Source organism: Pseudophryne corroboree, chromosome 6 (genome assembly GCF_028390025.1).
Source record: "Pseudophryne corroboree isolate aPseCor3 chromosome 6, aPseCor3.hap2, whole genome shotgun sequence".
Classification (NCBI taxonomy): Eukaryota; Metazoa; Chordata; class Amphibia; order Anura; family Myobatrachidae; genus Pseudophryne; species Pseudophryne corroboree.
Genome location: NC_086449.1, coordinates 345189237 through 345209001, shown reverse-complemented (window position 1 = coordinate 345209001; position 19765 = coordinate 345189237). Strand labels below are relative to the sequence as shown.

At 45.5% G+C, this 19765-nt stretch overlaps 1 protein-coding gene across 4 annotated transcripts in view; it reads right to left on the bottom strand.

Annotated features, from left to right (window-relative positions):
- Window positions 1-7103: 7103 nt before the first annotated feature.
- Window positions 7104-19765, bottom strand: part of TLN2 (talin 2) — a 701648-nt gene continuing 688986 nt past the window's right edge. For 3 of the 4 annotated variants that reach the window (XM_063926512.1, XM_063926511.1, XM_063926514.1), the window contains 6 exons: window positions 11146-11270; window positions 10424-10549; window positions 9219-9281; window positions 8442-8624; window positions 7977-8102; window positions 7104-7713 (listed from right to left, as the gene is read on the bottom strand). In XM_063926512.1, coding sequence (XP_063782582.1) covers window positions 7585-7713; window positions 7977-8102; window positions 8442-8624; window positions 9219-9281; window positions 10424-10549; window positions 11146-11270 — 752 coding nt within the window. In that variant the 3' untranslated portion in view covers window positions 7104-7584. The remainder of the gene's footprint in view (window positions 7714-7976; window positions 8103-8441; window positions 8625-9218; window positions 9282-10423; window positions 10550-11145; window positions 11271-19765) is intronic. The other variant, XM_063926513.1, reaches the window with a different exon arrangement.

Below are 19765 nucleotides of genomic sequence, written 5' to 3'. Positions count from 1 at the left end.
CCCCTCGTATGAAACTGATAATTAGAGCCAAAAGTATCCAAAATCTTTGTGTGTCTTAAACACTCCAGTATATAGTGCTTACCTAAAGCAAAGGGGGTCCTGTAAGTCCTCAGTGTGGCTCTTCTGTATTTGAGTTAGTTATTGCATAATAGGCAAGGCCGTAGCTGGGCTTTCCTTCTGCCCTATGCCTGTCCTGGAATACATATGTTTTACCAGTGGCCGGGTTCCCAGCTGTCAGGATCCCGGCCACAAGAATGCTGGCAGCGGGGCAAGTGCTAGAAAGCCCCTTGCAGGCTCGCTGTGCTCGCCATGCTGCAGGCACGGTGTCTCGCTGCGCTCGCCACAGGATCTATTCTATCTTTATGGGTGTTGTGGACACCTATAGAGGGAGAAAAGCCTGTGGCGCCGGGATTTCACCGCCTGTCGGGATTCCGGTGTTCGCATGGTGACCTCCGGGATCCTGACAGGTGGTCTCGTGATCCCCTCCCCCTGAAGCTGTAATCTCATCCATGGGGACAGGGCTACCAGTACAAGGATGAAGTACATTGCCCGGAACGTCGCACTGGGCAGCTCTACAGGCTGCGTGCTAGAGCATCCAGTATTCACTCCGGTTGGCCCTGCTGTAGTGCTACTGGCTACAGGGTGTCGTTCCAGGCACAATGCAAGCCACATGCAGGTGCTGCGGGGCAGCAATGATGCCACCGCCAGAGGCCCTGGGCGACAGCACCGTACGCACACCCTTAGCTATATTTCCTGATTCTGGGAAGATGGGAGAATGTTGAGCTGAAGCTGCTGTGTTGGATCCATGCAGCGCTGCAATTGCCACTCTCCTCTGGCTGAACTCATGCCAGTGTGAGTGCCTTCCTGGAAGCAGTGACAGGTAAGTGTGAGTAATCATACTCATTTTGTTCACAAAAGTATTGAACTTCATGAAGGATGTTCATTTGGTGTGTGCTGCTGTAAGATCTGTTCACAGGGCCGGCTCCAGGCCTACTAGCACCCTGTGCGAGAAAATGTAAAAGCGCCCCCCAACCCCTTTGGGAAAAGTGGGCGTGGCCTCTGGGAAAGTGGGTGTGGCCTCGTAACTTCATATTATTAAACTATAAATAAATATATTTTTTCACACCCCCTCTATGCACACAATTAGCAGCCTTATGCAGAACAGCCACAGTAGTGTTCCTTACACACAATGTCTCCAGTGTAGTGCCAGCTACACATGACATGCCCCGCAGCAGTGCCAGCAACACATGACATGCCCCGCAGCAGTGCCAGCTACACATGACATGCCCCGCAGCAGTGCCAGCTACACATGACATGCCCCGCAGCAGTGCCAGCTACACATGACATGCCCCTCAACAGTGCCAGCTACACACAATAGACCCCCAGCAGTGCCAGCTACACATGATAGTGTTCACGTTTTAGGGCAGGGTGCTGATCACAAGGAGGGCACATTTTTAAGTAAGGAGGGCAAAATGATGTACATACTGTAATGCTTGGTGCTCCTCCACCCACATGCTGAAGCAGGGACAGTGCGCGCCGAAGGCGCGCAGCAAAAATTTAGGGCCGTTGCTTCGTGGGGAAGGTGCATGACCACAGAGTAGTGGCAATTCGCATTACACCACATAGTAGTGCAGCTAATACACATTGCACCAGGTAGAACCTCCTATACACTTTGCGCCAGGCAGAGCACGTTAGACACTTTGCGCCAGGCAGAGCACGATAGACACTTTGCGCCAGGCAGAGCACGATAGACACTTTGCGCCAGGCAGAGCACGATAGACACTTTGCGCCAGGCAGCGCACGATAGACACATTGCCTAGCCACAGACGCCTAGTAGATACACTACATGATATGCCCCCCAGCAGTGCCAGCTACACGTGACATGCCCCCCAGCAATGCCAGCTACACGTGACATACCCCCCAGCAGTGCCAGCTACACGTGACATGCCCCCCAGCAGTGCCAGATACATAAATGGCCACACAGTGCAGATATGCCCCCAGTGCCAGATACATAAATGCCCCCACAATGCCAGATACATAAATGACCACACAATGCCAGATACATAAGTGCCCCCACAGTGCCAGATGCATCAATGACCCCACAGTGCCAGATACATAAGTGCCAGATACATAAATGCCCCCAGTGCCACAAAACATAAATGCCCCCACAGTGCCAGATAAATAAATGCCCGCCGTGCCACAAAACATAAAAGCCCCCACAGTGCAGATATGCCCCCACAGTGCCAGATACATAAATGCCCCCAGTGCCAGAAACATAAATGCCCCCACAGTGCCAGAAACATAAATGCCCCCACAGTGCAGATATGCCCCCACAGTGCCAGAAAAATAATGCCCCCACAGTGCAGATATGCCCCCACAGTGCCAGAAAAATAATGCCCCCACAGTGCAGATATGCCCCCACAGTGCCAGAAAAATAATGCCCACAGTGCAGATATGCCCCCACAGTGCCAGAAAAATAATGCCCCCACAGTGCCAGAAAAATAATGCCCCCACAGTGCCAGAAAAATAATGCCCCCACAGTGCAGATATGCCCCCACAGTGCCAGAAAAATAATGCCCCCACAGTGCAGATATGCCCCCACAGTGCCAGAAAAATAATGCCCCCACAGTGCAGATATGCCCCCACAGTGCCAGAAAAACAATGCCCCCACAGTGCCAGAAAAATAATGCCCCCACAGTGCAGATATGCCCCCACAGTGCCAGAAAAATAATGCCAACACAGTGCCAGAAAAATAATGCCCCCACAGTGCAGATATGCCCCCACAGTGCCAGAAAAATAATGCCCCCACAGTGCCAGAAAAATAAACGGCCCCACACAGTGCCAGACAGATTTTAACTTACCTGTCTGTCACTGACACTGCGGTGCTGCTGGGAGCCGGGAATACTGCTGTGGGCGGGCCGCGGACGGAGGAACAAAACTGTGTGCGCGCTATGCACGCTGCGCGGCGCCGGCGTCCAACGTCAGACGCCGGCGCCGCACAGCGCGCTGCATAGCGCGCACACAAGCGGCCGGGAGTCGGAGTCGGACACACAGAGGCTGGCTCCAGGCAGGAAAATGGCGGCCGCAGCGTGCGGCACCCTGTAAGAGTGGCGCCCCGCGCGGCCGCTCTAGTCGAACATGCCTGGAGCCGGCCCTGTCTGTTCATTTGGTTATGCTGAAATGGTTCTGGATTAAAATGTTTCTTATTAAGAGGATATTTCTCACACCACTAATACCCCTTTCAGACATGCAGCCACTGGCGTGCACAGCAATTTTATTAGGGGGTGCACCGTCGGAGGGGTGTGTCTAGCACCGCCTTTTGGGCGTGTCTAGCACCATCTATTGACGGTCAACGCATATAAAATATCCACCTTTGTACCAATCCTAATAAAGCAGATACATTGTCAGATGTTGTGGTGTGCACCAAACACCCCTGATGGCACTCATGCAATTACAGTGCTCCTCCTCAGCCTGGTCTGGCTCCCCCTCTCTTTCCCCTGCAAGCTGCAGCAGCTTACTTACAAGTCAGTCACTCACTGACACTGACAGTCGCAGACTAGTTACTGCCGCTGCTGGAAAAACGAGTGACGTGTCAAAGCTGCTGCCGGCCGTCTGCCAGTATTGAATTTGTCTTCCTAAGAGGAACGCTGGCTGCATGCTGCTCCTCATCAGTGGCTGGCGTTGGCATAGCATAGAAGGAGAGAGGTGGGCGTGTGACGGATGGACGTGCGAGCAGCATGACGTAATCACATCACATCACATTGTTTTTGTACATGGAGGTGGAGCTGGGAATTTGAAAGCCGGTGGCAGTGGCACCCTTGATTAACCCAGGCGTCCGGTCAGTAATGCAGTCCTGCAGCGCAGAGGGGACTGTAATCAGCCTGCTTGGCAATTGCTGCATCAGGCATGTGAGATCGGGGTGCCAAACATTAGGGGGTGCCTGTGCGCACCAGGCACCCCCCCTGCGCACACCTATGCATGCAGCTAAATCCCGGATTTATGAACGTGAATCAACCCGGGATTTCTGCATGTGTGAGAGGACAACACCTGGGAGTACGTGCCGGGTCCCCAACCCTGCTCCCGGACAGGGTCAATTAGCAGAAAGCTGTGAATTTGGCGGCTGCTAGACCTGGCAAATTCCCGGGTCACTGGCTGAAAGAGATATATGTGTTACCTGATTGGTTATTCTCAGGGTTTGGATAATAACCAAGGAGGAACGTTGTATAGTATTTTAGTATACTGGACATTGTACCAGACATTATAGCCATTTTCTGTTGCATGGAGTTCAAAGTTAAAAAAAACAACGTCATAACATGCTAAAATAAAGAAATGACGTCACGGGACTAAACAAAACAGGCATACGAGTATGGGAGTGAAGACAAATATGTACAATATGCTGCTTAATATACTAGGTTTTCTTGCTTATATTGAACAGATTCAGAGGGAGAAGTGCAAATGGCATATGTGGCTGGCAGTAAGGATGACAGTAAGGACGCTGGTGGTCAGAAGGCTGGCACCGGAATCCTGGAAGTCAGCAAACCTGAACGTAAGTATGCCGGGAAGGGTTAAACACTAGGGGGAGGGTTACGCTGTGGGAGGGTTAGCATACTTACTAAAAATGATCAGGATTCTGACAGTAGAGAAGTCGCTGTCTGTATTCTCAATGCTGGCATCCTCACTGTCGGGACTGTTCGTAACGTACATTTTCGGTGTTACTGTCATGCATGTTCAATCGCAAATTGTGAAATGAACCATGTATTTTAGTTTTTTACATTGTAATACTAAACATTTATCTAACAGGTTTGAATGCCGTTGTTTTAGAATGCTATTATGGGTATCCCTTTTAGAAAGTTAGCATTTTAACCCACTACATGTAACTTGCTGCGTTAATATCCGTTCCTGGGCCACTGCCACCTATTCCACCTGTGAGGGACTGTGAATAAGAGCCTGCGCAATACTGCAGAGAAGAGGAATCCTTACCTTTAAGCTCTGCTTCTAGTACTGGTGGTAAAGGGGTCCCTGTCACTAATTGCAGCAGCCGTGACTGTGTATTCCCATGGATGCGATCACACATTGGGAGCAGGCAGGCAGCAGGAGACCAAGTTTAATTCTTCCTCCAATGCAGTGGGCTTGAATATTAGCCTATGTTTCATTTACAGTACTTTGTTTATGATTTTGAATAAATACAAGCAGTGTGCCACATATTCCATTCACTGTTGATACAAAAATGGTGCTTCCTTGGTGGAACACTGCCTTCTTGTGGCCATCTCTAAAATTACATGTTTTAAAATATCAGACCAGAACACAAAACACAATCCCTTACTGCAGACATGTCCAAACTGCAGCCCTCCAGCTGTTGTAAAACTACATATCCCAGCATGCCGTGACACAGTTTTGCTGTCAGAGAATGCTAAAGCTGTGTCAGGGCATGCTGGGATGTGTAGTTTCTCAACAGCTGGAGGGCCGCAGTTTGGACATGCATGACTTACTGTAACATTATTTGCAAACATTGTTCCTTGTAAACAAATTTACATTGCACCACATTTACAGATGGTGGTGAGAGAATGCACTATATAATAGGAAGCTATTTAAAATGTTACTTATGGGTTTTATTGAGATAACAGAAGTCACGTAGCAACACAGGATTACAGCATCAACTGCTGTCCTAGGCCTTGTGCACAGTCACCTCTGCTAAGGCACTTGTTAGATAATGCTCCACTCCACAAAGTGCTGACAGTTGTAACAAGGTCTACGCACTGACACCTAGAACTCGCACACATTGCTTCTAAGTATTTCCATGCTCTGCTACACTGGAACAGAATCAGCACACAATATTTATACATGGGGAAAAAAGAGAATATTTTCACAGTTTTAACGGGAAGGTGTCACACTATTTTCAGGCTTTTTTTTTTTTTTTGGTCAAGATTTTGTAATTATGACTAAATAGTTAATTATTTAATTTTTCAATGAAAAACTTCCTTCAGATCAGTTATTTTTAATGGAGAACGATCCTTCTCTTTTACCGGACTATGATAATCACTTCACTCTGGCGCATTCTGTCCATGTACTTCATCAGCTGCAAGTTAATATGTATTTTCTATTTTACTATATCTGTATTCCACAACCTAAATTATTTACACATTTTCGCAAATGGTCTGTAATACAGAAGACCAGGCCGGTATTGCCCAGCCTATAGAATGCCCTGGACTGCTGTTTGACTAGGAAATAAAGTCCAGGAGGACTAATTATATATATCTTAAATGCACTCCTTGTTTGTTGCTTTATACTAAAGTAAAAACAACTATGGAATAAAGTCCAGGATACTGCGACAGAGCAGTAATATTAAAAGGTTAATTTTGGTCGATGTACAAAGGTAGAAGATAGATGTATGCACTGTATGGAGTGTGATGCATCACATCAGTCAATGGAAAATCACCTGTCCAAAGCTTTTTGTGGAATTACAAAAGAATATTACTCAACAATATACAGACCTGCTATACAGCTGAAAGCTTACACAACATGAGTGAAACATAATCACAACCCACTAGAATTGGTTGCAAGGAACAGATTGCTAGCAGAATGATGGGAATAAGATCAGCAGAAGTATAGGAACATGCTTTACATAAACACATTAACCTGAATTGTACATTTTATCAATCAGGATTCAATTGTCAGTCTAAGCTATGGGTCTTCAACCCTCCAGCTGCTGTGGAACTACACATCCCAGTATGCCCTGCCACAGATTTGCTATTAAGGCATGCTAAAACTGAGGCAGGGCATGCTGGGATGTGTAGTTCAGCAGCAGCTGGAGGGCCGCAGGTTGAAGCTCCATGGTCTAGGCCAGGCCTGGCCAACCTGTGGCTCTCCAGCTGCTGTAAAACTACAAGTCCCATCATGCTTTGCCACAGTTTTGCTATTAGGGAAGGCTAAAACTGTGGCAGGGCATGCTGGGATGTGTAGTTTCACAACATCTGGAGAGCCACAGGTTGGCCAGGCCTGGTCTAGGCTATCTAGTGCATACTGTATGGCTAGGATTAATATCAGAGAGATGGCCAACAGAGAAAGGGAGAGAACCAAAGACAAGGTAAATACTGTATCACCGCTTCATTACAAGTGCCTTTATTTTCCAAGAGGTTTTGTGTACATTATTTAACGGTACAGAATTGTTCCAGTGACCAAATAAAACTTTCAACAGACTAGAAAAAAAAAAGGTAATTTAACCCCTTCAATGTTTAGCTCTGCATTGCAGGCACCCGCGACATTAGTGGTTACATGAAAAGGGAGACAATCTCTAAAAGCACACATATTGTTGCAGGACGGTCTTTTCCCCAAGTCACAGTCTCTCAGACCCCTGTAGCTGTGTATATCTTTATATATATACTTTATTTATATAATAGGGCATGTCCACCTTGGGTAATAATACTGTTTGTCTTCAGCATGAAAAATCACACTCCATCTCTCCGTTTTATAGTGGTTTTAGAATCTAGTGAGCTACAGAGGGACGGATCCAGCTACAGTCATTTGTTTTGTCCCTGCTTGCTGCAGAGCAGACTCCGGTTCCAGTTATCAGGCCAGGCTGGATCATTAGCTCTCCTCCTCCCTCAGGGCGGATGGTAGGAATTTATACTGTTGTTGGCGGATTTGGGCTAGCTTCTTACGGGCTTCTTCTAGCTCTCTCTCCTTCTTTAGCATTTCCTCCTGAGCTGCAATGATCTATATGGAAAAAGACCATCCATTACTACATTGTAACGTGATATGTTTCAGTCTTTGAACAGATTTACAAACACAAATATTACGAGATTCAGGGATACCAGGAAGAGGCCATTGAGCCTGGAAACCGTGGCAAGGTTTCAACAGCGAAAGCCATAAACAGGCAGAAAACCATAACAGTACATGTTTCTGCTTCTGTCCTCATAAGTTGTGATGTAAGTTGTGACTTCAGAGCATGTAGGGCTTTGAGCCCATTGTAAACTAACCTGTGCAATCCCACCCACAAACTTCGTCTTCACAACAACATCATCATCCTCAGCTTTACTGAAGGCAGCTTTCTGGGCTGCTCTCACCAGGTTATCCGAGGCTCTTTTCACAGCATTGCCAGCAGCCTGTGCAGGAGAAAGTAGTCAGGTATGGAAAGAAAAAGAATGTGAAGAGAGAAAAGGATAACAGCAGCAGAAAGGAAGGCAGTACAGGAAGTAAAAGAAAAACAGTCCTGAGCAAATTTAATACCAAGAACAAAAACATAAAAAGATGAAATGAAGAAATGAATGGACTTCCTCAATTCCATTGTGAGCTTTGCTGTCTGCTACACCAGAAGTATTTTCTATTTCATCATTTACCTAATTATGGTCACTGTTAGAATTACTATTCATTGAGGCCAGGCAGTAGGCCACTTTATATGTGATACTGATAACCCTAATCCCATGTAGATTTGAGCACACTACCTGGAGTCTTCTCATGGCTTCCGAGTCTTGGTCAGCTTTCACCTTGCAGGCGACCAGAAGTTGGGCAGTGGAGGCTGCTACTTGCTTGGCAGAGGAGATGAGTTTCTCCTCACTGGCGTGGCCCTGCACTGAGGCGTTGGCCGATTCGCACAAGTTGCTTGTTGCCGCGGCCACCATCCTGGCCTAAAAGAATTCAAAAGTGGCCAAATGACCAGAAACAGAAAAAAAAATGTCTGCAGTGTAAGAAGACTGCAGTCCATGAACTAACTAGTGCAGTGTTGGTGGATTTCATTGACTTCAGACTAGCTAGAATGTAATCTGGGTGTAGGATTTGTGTCCTGTGTTGCTCATGTTACATAGCACAAAGCTTACAATCTAAATAGGATGTTGCATGACAGGCAAGGGCAGAGATTTCAGCACCCGACTTTGCCTCAACACGCCCGCAATAAACGGCCACTCTCCTCATTGGCTGTGATGCCAAGCACTGGAAGGTGGTGACTGGTCTTAATGGTGGGCATGTAGTTGTATCAATGTTAAATTTAGTGGATGGCATTTTGGTTAGTGGGCAAATGTAATACTTGGTTAATGGTGGTAAAAAGAAAGGATAGCTAACATGGTTGGTTAAGTGGTAGTATTAGGTAAAGGTTTTATGAATATGACATTTCTAGGAACTTAGTTAAGCATATAAACGGAAGGGAGGCAATGTTACACGACCAGGTCCTATAAAGGGTGATTATAATTAAACGTTATGCCGGAGGAAATGAAAACATTACTTACAGCAGAAATGAGTCCCTGGGACCACTGGCCATCATCAGCTGCATTAGCTGCAATTGCTCCAACCTGAAGGAACACTTGAGTTAGAAAGGAGACACCACAAAAGCGATACCTAAACATAATTATAAATTATTCCAATAATGAAACATTTTTGGTAAGACAAGTTTGCTCCTTTGATATAAAACATAGAAACAGTGCACGTGTCTCAAGCAATAAATAATCTATTCAAAAGAGAATTAAAGCTACTTAGAGAGTATAATTTCCCTGCAAATCAAATAGTAGAAAGCTTAACTTGAGATATATAAAGTGGTAAGGTAACTCTGCTATATAAAGCGGTCTGTTGTGCACCCAAAGTCTGTATAAGGGAAATCCCACACATTTGATATTACCAAAATGGAAGATGGATGACATGGACAATGACGGCAGTGTGTCACAAACTACTATAGCTGACATTTAGCACCATATATCCCAGCCTGTTTAGAGAGTCCTTTAATTGCAATCCACAACTCTTTCAACTAAAGGTAGTATTTCATATTCGTGCCAACACTGAGCAGACTGTCACAGTCAAGGCCAGCCAGGGATTTCCCTGGTATTTGGTCGTGTAGCCCTTCCCTGGACACTATCCAGCTAAGGATAAAGCTGTGGGTTACCAAATACCAAGAAGGGATTAACCCACTTCAGCCTCATGCAGTACTAATGACAAGGTCAGGGTGGAAGCCATTTCCACACCTCATCAAATCTCATTGTCATTCTGTTGCTGCCAAACATCACTGATGAGGTTATATTGGCAGATGCAACATGCACATAAGAAAACACTACATGGCATGAAGGAGAGGCTGTAGAGAGAGGACAAGACATGATCACATTTAAGAAAGTATTTCTGCTACATAATATTTATTATATGCATGCTTCAAGGTTGACATTCAGTGTAACAAGTCTTCACATTCATTCCTTTTCCAGCACTCCAAATGTTACTACCATCCATACTTAAAGGAATATTAGGATTTTATTTTCCTAAGATCGATCACTTCATTTTTTTAAAACTTTGTTTTTTAAACATTTTATTTTTACAGAGTTGGTTGCAATGTTGGGTGCAATGCAAAAATTGCAGTTTGGGAGCCCAAACGGTTCACATTTTGCTCATTTCAGCTCCCCACTTCAGGGGGCTGCCAGCTGATCAGTTGAATTACTACCACTGCCCCTCTCACCTTGCCTTGTGCCACCAGCTCTCTCTGTGCTGCGGAGGCAGATTTCACTAGCGCGCTTGTGGCAGCTGCAATTGACTTTGCTGCTTCTAAGATCTGTTCCTCGAAGTCCAGAGTCTCGTCTGCCTGCTTAAAAACAAAGAGTCATATAAAAGGACTGTTTCCTAACTTGTCAGTCATATTACAATGAGAGAGGTACACATCCTGCTGTTGCTCTACTCCTCAGCACAGCCCTGGAGCACACGCAGGACACTGTAGAAATATGTTTGATATATAGTTGAATGAATTAACAACCTAATATATCAAACATATCAGACAGAGGCTGCAGGAGAGGGTTCTTGGACCGATTTCACTGACAGAATGGGACATGGAGTGAATGCAGCTCACCATCAGGACATCCTCTAATTCTGTATTCAGTTAGCATGTGTTATGCTTAATCAACAGAATTGTTAGTATGACTGAGCCCTACATCCTGCCTCAAACAGAACCTTTATCGAGAGCAGACAGCAAGGAATGGGGGCTCAGGCATTCACATTATGGACAGTTTTGTTAGCATTTTTACACAATGAGACATTGGTACAGGAAAGGAGGGCAGGTCACTCACAATCATCCTTAGCATTCTAAAAACATGGTTAAGGATGATGTGAGATGACAGTGTGTGTGTGTGTGTGTGTGTGTGTGTAAATTTAGGGTGACAACATGCGGTGCACAAATTGCATTCTTACCCTTGGTTTGGCCCGTGGTCTGAGCTGTTCCAGTTTCTTAGCTGCTGCCTCAATAGAAGCTGCAGCTCCAAGCAGCTCCGTCTCAGCAATAACTGTGGGATCTTCAGGATCCACCCATTCTGTGCCTGGAATCACAATAAGATGGCGAATGGGCAAGAGATGCACAAGAGAGGCTAATGTCTTATAAGCCTGTATGTATGTATTATCACTTGGGAGAGCACGTCATACACACACAATATCATACCAACCATACTGTCACCAATAAAGGTGTGTACTGAAAAGCCGAAAAGACGCAATATGGAAAAGAGATGGGGCAAGTTGGTTAAAAAAAGGGGACACAGTTTGAAGGGTTTGTATTAATTGGGACTACTTTCTTTTCATATGGCACCTCTTAAACGGCAATATAAATCATCATCATCCACGATATTTCCACAAATGCGGCACAACATGTAAAGCACGAACACATTAAGACCTCAGTAGATGTTATTCATATACTTACATTTGTAAACGTTTTTGGTGTGAAGTGTATATTTGTGAGCTAGAATAATGATTACTAATGTTTGTATATGGCAGGTATAAAGTACAGGGCAGCATCACACATTTGGTGAATCATTGTTACATGGAAAAAGCAGTGTAACGTAATTAGTGGAGTCAATAAATGCTCAAACTTCTCCTACCGCTACATGAATAACTTACATGGGTTTTATTTCAGGATTGCCAAGGAACCTCAGTTTAGGTTGTTTAGAAAAGTGTACAGTAATTACGTCTTCTTGTCTAAAAGACTTTGGGGTAGATGTATGAACCTCTGCTTCAGTGAGAGATAGAGAGTGCAGTGTGAGAACCACAGTATGCAGAGTACAGTGGACGGAACCAGGAACAAAGGGGATCCCCACCTTCAGGGGTATCCTAGAAGCAGGACGGGAGGTGTGAGTCTTCGGGAGAGGACTACCTGGGTGAGTGGTAGGAAACCACTTGTGGCGGAAGGCCCCCAGTGACGTGTCCATGAGAGATCCCGTTTAGATAGAGCCCCCAGCGAATAGGGGAGAGCACACCAAAATTAATCTCAGTTTGCGGACGCCGCACTACTGATTCCCAGAGACTGCGCTGGTTTGAACTGTAATTCTGTCCCATCATTGTTAATGCTGTTATTGCCAGTGAAGCGAATTAAAAGAAATGTAACCTGATGTAACCCATATGAATATTACGCTGGAGAGAGGAGAGCAAGAAATTAAATGTTATTGTCGTGATAACCCTGTCTGAACTGTGAATAAACTGCTTGCTTATGTGATGAGACGGCCTGGCGTGCAGTGCATTAAAATCACTGATGGACCTGGCGCTGCCCGGCTATCACATCAACAGCCATTGACCAATCATATTGAATATACTTGACAAATGCCAGCTAGAAGCTTATTAATTGATATATGCAACTTCTCCATTTAGTGACAGACACTGCGGTGGTAAGTGGCAGCAGTGTGTAAATGGAGGTTAGTCCACATAGCACATGACTTAGCCAGTTTTATAAACCAGGTAGAAACAGTAAGAGGTAAACTCTGGGTTAATAGCAGGTACAGGTTGACAGTATTGTCCCGTTGCAGTCAGGAGCATTTGTAGGGTTGCTGGGCATTGCAGTGCACCAGTGTAGTAAGTATACACTGTAAGTGCTTATACATAGTGGTGGCAGCGGGATCACTAATATAGTATACATCAGTTCCATTATCTGGGACACTCAGGGGAAAGTCCGTTATGTCTCAGGACAAAGGAGAAGACCCAACGTGGGTAGCTACGCATGTGCAGCAGTTGCAGGTCAGAGGTTGCGCCTCCATATTGAGCTGTATTGGGTCCTAGTTTCCATCTGCTACTGTGAAGAACAGTCCAATTCTCCACTGTTTTGAAGTCTCGATACATCTCCCCTCAATGTTTCCTGGGACCTCTGGTTTAACAAAAATACATTTACATTTTTTTATTTAATCTCTGTCCTTGATGTTGAAGGTGTCCTACCTAGCAACAAGTACATTACACCCACTCTGTGGAATGCCCTCCCATGCACAATAAGACTTTCCTCTAGTCTCCAAACCTTCAAGCGTTCCTTGAAAACTCAACTCTTCTGGCAAGCTTAGCAGATTCCAGAACCGTCCACATAAACGTCAAACTATCCTACCCAATTATATCTCCACGGCACAGTCCACACATGACCTCACATAGTTAGTCTTTATTCAGTTTCGCATCTGCCTCCCCCGCAGCAACATAGCTGTGTGTATTTCCCTATAGATTGTAAGCTTGCGAGCAGGACCCTCCTACCTCTATGTCTGTCTGTTATTATTACACAGATTTGTTCTATCACTGTTGTTCCAATTGTAAAGCACAATGGATCATGCTGGCGCTATATAGAAAAACTTAATAAATACATCTGGAAGAATTAGTGACCTCTGAACCCTTAGAATCAGAAGCTCTATGGCAGTATAGTGCCCTGAGATCTCCCACAAATCTCATGCTCAGCGTGTTATATTATTTATCAGATACAGGAGGGTGTCTGTTTTTTTGTCTCCATTGACATTGTGCCAGGTTACAATAGGAGACCACTGACATAAATATATAACATTACATTTATGTATTGGGCAGTACGGATGGTGTAATGGTTAGCATTACTGCCTCACAGCACTGAGGTCAGGGGTGCAATTCCCACCATGGCCCTAACTGTGTGGAGTTTGTATATTCTCCCCGTACTTGCGTGGGTTTCCTCCGGGTACTCTAGTTTCCTCCCACAATCCCAAAATATACTGGTAGGTTAATGGCTCCTGACAAAATGAACCATAGCTTGAATGTCTGTGCATGTGGTAGGGAATATAGATTGTAAGCTCCACTGTGGCAGGGACTGATGTGAATGGCCAAATATTCTCTTTAAAGCGCTGTGGAATGTGTGTGCGCTATATAAATAACTGGTAATAAATAAATAAATGGGGGAGAAGTGGTATCAGCGCACGTTATGTGCACTGATACCGCTTCTTCCTATGTATTATTGTGGCGGCGTGTGCTCATTGACAGGGCCGATATGTGCCCCTGTCATTATCGGTGCTGCTATCTAGTTGCACTCACCGGTCTGACACCTGCAACTATCGATTTCGACAGCAGCAGGCGTTGTTGCCCATACACCACAGCCGCTGCACGTGCCCAGAGGAGCCGGACAGGGGAGAGACAGTGCATCAGCACTAAGCTGATGCACTATGTGCTCAGGCAGTGATCTGGAGGTAGCAGTTTTTATTCTGCCACTCCGGCAGACAAGATGTTAATACATCTTCTCAGTACGGCTTCCTGCTTCGCCTCGGTAATGAGGCGAAGCAGGAAGTGCATAAAGAGGCATGATCCGTGCTGCTATAATACCCCTTTGTTACACGACCGATGAGAACAGGATAAATCATTTTTCTCTGATTCCATGGCGGACACTGGGGTATAGATTGCTCTGGAAGAGTTCTGGGTACTAAATGGCTAAAAGTCTGACAGCACAGGGAACTGAGAGGGGGTGGGGGCGCATCCAGTGGCCACCAGCAAAGAAAAGGATTTCCTCCATGGGGGGACACAGAGGACCATCGCACAGCACACTTCGCCCAAAACTAGTGTCTGTAGTTGGGTGTAGTATGGTATGCCGGCGACCGGGCTCCCGGCGACCTGCATACCGGCGCCGGGAGCCCGACCGCCGGCATACCAACAGCGCGGCGAGCGCAAAGGAACCCCTGGCGGGCTCGCTGCGCTCGCCATGCTGCAGGCACGGTGGCGTGCTACGCTATTTATTCTCCCTCCAGGGGGGTCGTGGACCCCCATGAGGGAGAATATCTGTTGGTATGCCGGGTGTCGGGATTCCGGCGCCGGTTTACTGTGCGCCGGGATCCCGACATTCGGCATACTGAAGACCACCCCTGTAGTTGTGAAAGTGTCAAACTTAAAGATTTTCGCAAAAGTGTGCACATAGGCTAGGTAGCTGCCTTGCAAAATTGTTTGGTCGACATGCTCTGAGACACCTAAGAGGTCCCAGCCGACCTGGTCGAATGAGCCTTCACCGAGTCAGGAACAGTCTGCTTGCCAAATTAGATAGGCCGATATTTTTATTGTCTTTATTTTAAAAAAGCACAACGAAATTTAGATCCAGGTCATCCACATATAGGTTACAATCAACAGTCAAATTAAGACTAACGATAACAGATGGAAGAAAGTTGTTCTTAAAACAAGATGTTCTAGTTCTAATACACCTGAAGCGTCTTCTAGATGGAAGGAGAGAGGAGATGCAATGGTTAGGATGATAACAATCATGTACAATGCTATGTCCTTTGCAATGGCAGTTTTCAATATAGATATCATCAATTGAAGGAAGCTCACAGCCAATAATACTCATAGCTGTACGTACAACACTCTCCAGGAGCTTCTGATCACCCCTGGTGCTATTGCCGTACCAATCTATAATACAATACGTCAACATGCTTTCAATAACACAGCAATAAAACCTAACCAAATTTGCCTTGGATAAGTTCACAGCGTGCAATTTCCTGAGGAAAAATAGGTGCTGCTGGGCTTTCTTCACAGTAAATGCAATGTTAGCAGACCAAGTCAAGTCATCTGAAATAACAGTGCCCAAGAGTTTAAAATCTTTAACTCGTTCTACCACTGGGTTATCAATAGTTAATGGTACCAACTGAGATCTAGTCTGACATCAATGTTTATATCTTTTTTTTTTTTTTCCAGGTTCAAAACCAAGTTATTGCTATTGCTCCATTTGACTAAGATCTCAACTTCGTCACGGTACGCCTTTTCATTACCATCCAAGAGAAGCCCCACAACAGTAGTGTCATCAGCAAATTTAATAATAGAATTAGTTTTACCCTGGGGAATACAGCCATGGGTAAACAAAGACAATAAAAAGGGACTTCGGACACACCCCTGTGGGGTACCTCTTCTAATTACAGAAGACTTTACCCATTTTAACTTTTTGGGGTCTGTTAATTAAAAAAAATCTAAAATCCAGTTACATAACTTCACAGACAATCCTAAATTTTGTAACTGAGATATCAAAGTAATTGGGAGAATAGTATTGAAGGCTGACCTAAAATAAACAAAAAGTACTCTGACATAAGTATTTGGCCCTTCTAAGTGACTAAGGGAGGAATGAACCACATATAATAAAGTATCCTCCGTCGACCTGTTTTGCTTGTAGGCAAATTGCTGATTATCAAACCCTACAGGCAATTTACTTTTTATGTGCGCCAATACAATCCTCTCAAAGCACTTCACTATAAGAGGGGCCAGAGCAATAGGATGAAAGTCGTTCAAACTAGTAACTTTCAAACTTTTGGTAACTGGAATGACAGTAGTAGACTTAAAACATTCTGGGACTGTACACGTTGCTAAGGACAAATTAAAAATATAAGTAAAAATCTGAGCCAACTCACTAGCAAACACCTTCAGCACTTTCCCCGGAATCCCATCAGGACCGGGCGATTTCCTAACACTGACGCCTAATAGACTATTTCTAACCACACTCTCGGAGAGAACTAGCAAGGGTTTCTCACCCAAATTAGGTAGTTTGCTTGCAATAAAAGGGTTACCCCTTTAAAACCTATCATAGAAGTTACTCAACTCTTCCAACAAGGGTGGTCATTCCGAGTTGTTCGCTCGCAAGCTGCTTTTAGCAGCTTTGCACACGCTAAGCCGCCGCCTACTGGGAGTGAATCTTAGCTTAGCAAAATTGCGAACGAAAGATTAGCAGAATTGCGAATAGACACTTCTTAGCAGTTTCTGAGTAGTTCCAAACTTACTCGGCATCTGCGATCAGTTCAGTGCTTGTCGTTCCTGGTTTGACGTCACAAACACACCCAGCGTTCGCCCAGACACTCCTCCGTTTCTCCAGCCACTCCCGCGTTTTTCCCAGAAACGGTAGCGTTTTTTCACACACACCCATAAAACGGCCAGTTTCCGCCCAGAAACACCCACTTCCTGTCAATCACATTACGATCACCAGAACGATGAAAAAACCTCAATGCCGTGAGTAAAATACCTAACTGCATAGCAAATTTACTTGGCGCAGTCGCACTGCGGACATTGCGCATGCGCATTAGCGACTAATCGCTCCGTTGCGAGAAAAAAATAACGAGCGAACAACTCGGAATGACCCCCACGGAGCTGTCAGGAGGACCTAATGAGGGGGATTTACTTTTATAATCAGTCAGACTATGAATTCCCTTCCACATGCTTCTAGAGTCATGCTTATTATTGAACTGTGATTCAATCTTAGATTTCATAATTCCTTTTTTAAAATGTAATCTTGCCTCTTTGTACACAAGAGGATAACCTGCCCTAAATGCATGATTCTTGGCATGAAGTAGAGAATGAACCTCTCCGTTCATCCACAGCTTCCCATTTGGAAACTGCTTACCAACCTTTGTTATGGTGACATTGCTAAGACACCAGTTAAAATAAGACAGAACAAAAAATGCAGGGAGACCAACGTTTACATCATAGATTGTGAGACAAAAATTTCCCAGTCATCAGAATCAAAACAATCCTGTAATTTAGCCAGTGCTCAGGGGCCATACACAAACAGATCTACTCTCCACCTTTGAACATTTAACCAGGGGCATATACTTCGGGGCAAAAAAAACGTGCCAAATGATATGACTGACCAACATGAGGACACACAATAACTTTATAAGCCTCCTCAACATTGCAATAGACCTGATCTAAGGTATTTTCACCCGTGTCGGAGCAAATACACTTTGGTAAAATTTTGGTAAAAATAGGGGATTTTAATTACCTACCAGTAAATCCTTTTCTTGTAGTCCGTAGAGGATACTGGGAATCCATTTAGTACCATGGGGGCATAGACTGGTCCACTTGGAGCCTTGGACACTTTAAGAATTTGATAGTATGTGCTGGCTCCTCCCTCTATGCCCCTCCTACCAGACTCAGTCTAGGAAACTGTGCCCGAGGAGACAGACATACTTTGAGAGGATAATAAAAGTGGTGAGATTACGAACCAGCACACACAGAACAAAAGGAAAGCCATGCTAACCAAACCTGAAACATGAACAGCAACGGCTGAACAAACCAGAATACTTAACCAAGTAACAGTGCAGGAAAAACGAACCACCGGGCGGGCGCCCAGTATCCTCGACGGATTACGAGAAAAGGATTTACCGGTAGGTAATTAAAATCCTATTTTTTGTGTCCTAGAGAATACTGGGAATCCATTTAGTACCATGGGGAAGTACCAAAGCTCCCTGATTTGAAGAATCTGTGAGGTGGGAGCTCCTGAAACTCCAGTCCGCAAGGGGCTCATTTGCGCTCGCCACACTGTCGGTAAGGGAGCTGGTCGCCGGGAGCCCGACCGCCGGCATATCGTAGTGAACCCGCTGGAAGGGCCTCGCATGAAATCTTCCGTACTGAAGCGCCTCGTAAGAGGCCACCATTTTCCCCAGAAGGCGAATGCACAGATGCACCGAGATCTGGGTTGGCTTTAGGACGGCCCGAACCATCGACTGGATTTCCATAGCCTTCTCCAAGGGAAGGAACACTCTCTGAGATTCCGTGTCCAGGATCATTCCCAGAAAGGAAAGTCTCTGCGTCGGTTCCAGGTGAGATTTTGGTAAGTTCAGAATCCACCCGTGATCCAGGAGTAGTGTGGTTGAGAGGTGAATACGGTCCATCAACCGCTTCCTGGACGGTGCCTTTATCAGAAGATCGTCCAGGTATGGAATTCTATTCACACCCTGTTTACGGAGTAGAAACGTCATCTCTGCCATCACCTTGGTGAACACTCTCGGTGCTGTGGAGAGACCAAATGGCAGGGCCTGGAACTGGTAGTAGCAGTCCTGCAGTGCAAACCGTAGAAAAGCCTGATAAGGCGGCCAGATCGGAATGTGAAGGTACGCATCCTTGATATCCAGAGACACTAGGAATTCCCCCATTCTTCAGACCTGAGATCACCGCTCTCAGAGACTTCATCTTGAATTTGAACACTCGTATGTACGGGTTCAACGACTTGAGGTTCAAAATCGGCCTTACCAAACCGTCCGGTTTCGGTACTACAAACAGGTTGGAATAATATCCCCCGTTTTGCTGATGAGGTGGAACTGGAACAATGACCTGGGTCTGTATCAGTTTTTGAATGACGTCCTGTAAGGTTATACTTGCTTCCTGTGAAACTAGTAAGCCTGATTTGAAGAATCTGTGAGGTGGGAGCTCCTGAAACTCCAGTCTGTAGACCTGGGAAATAAGATCTATGACCCAGGGATCCTGGCATGAGGTTGTCCAGATGTGACTGAAAAATTTTAGTCAGGCTCCCACCTGCTGATCCTCCAGGCAAGGCTTTGAGGAAGCAGAACTTGAGTTCTGTTCCTGTGAACCTGCAGTTGCTGGTTTTCGTGGTTTACTTCTAGCGCCTCTGGTGGCTGTAGAAGAACCTCTGGTTTTGCCCTTGAACTTGGCAGTCCGAAAGGACTGTAGATTAGGTCCTGAGTAAGCCTTCCTGGCTGGGGGAGCTTCAGATGGAAGATACGTGGACTTACCCGCAGTAGCTTTGGAGATCCACTTGTCTAGTTCATCTCCAAATAAGGCCTCTCCTATAAAGGGTAGGCCT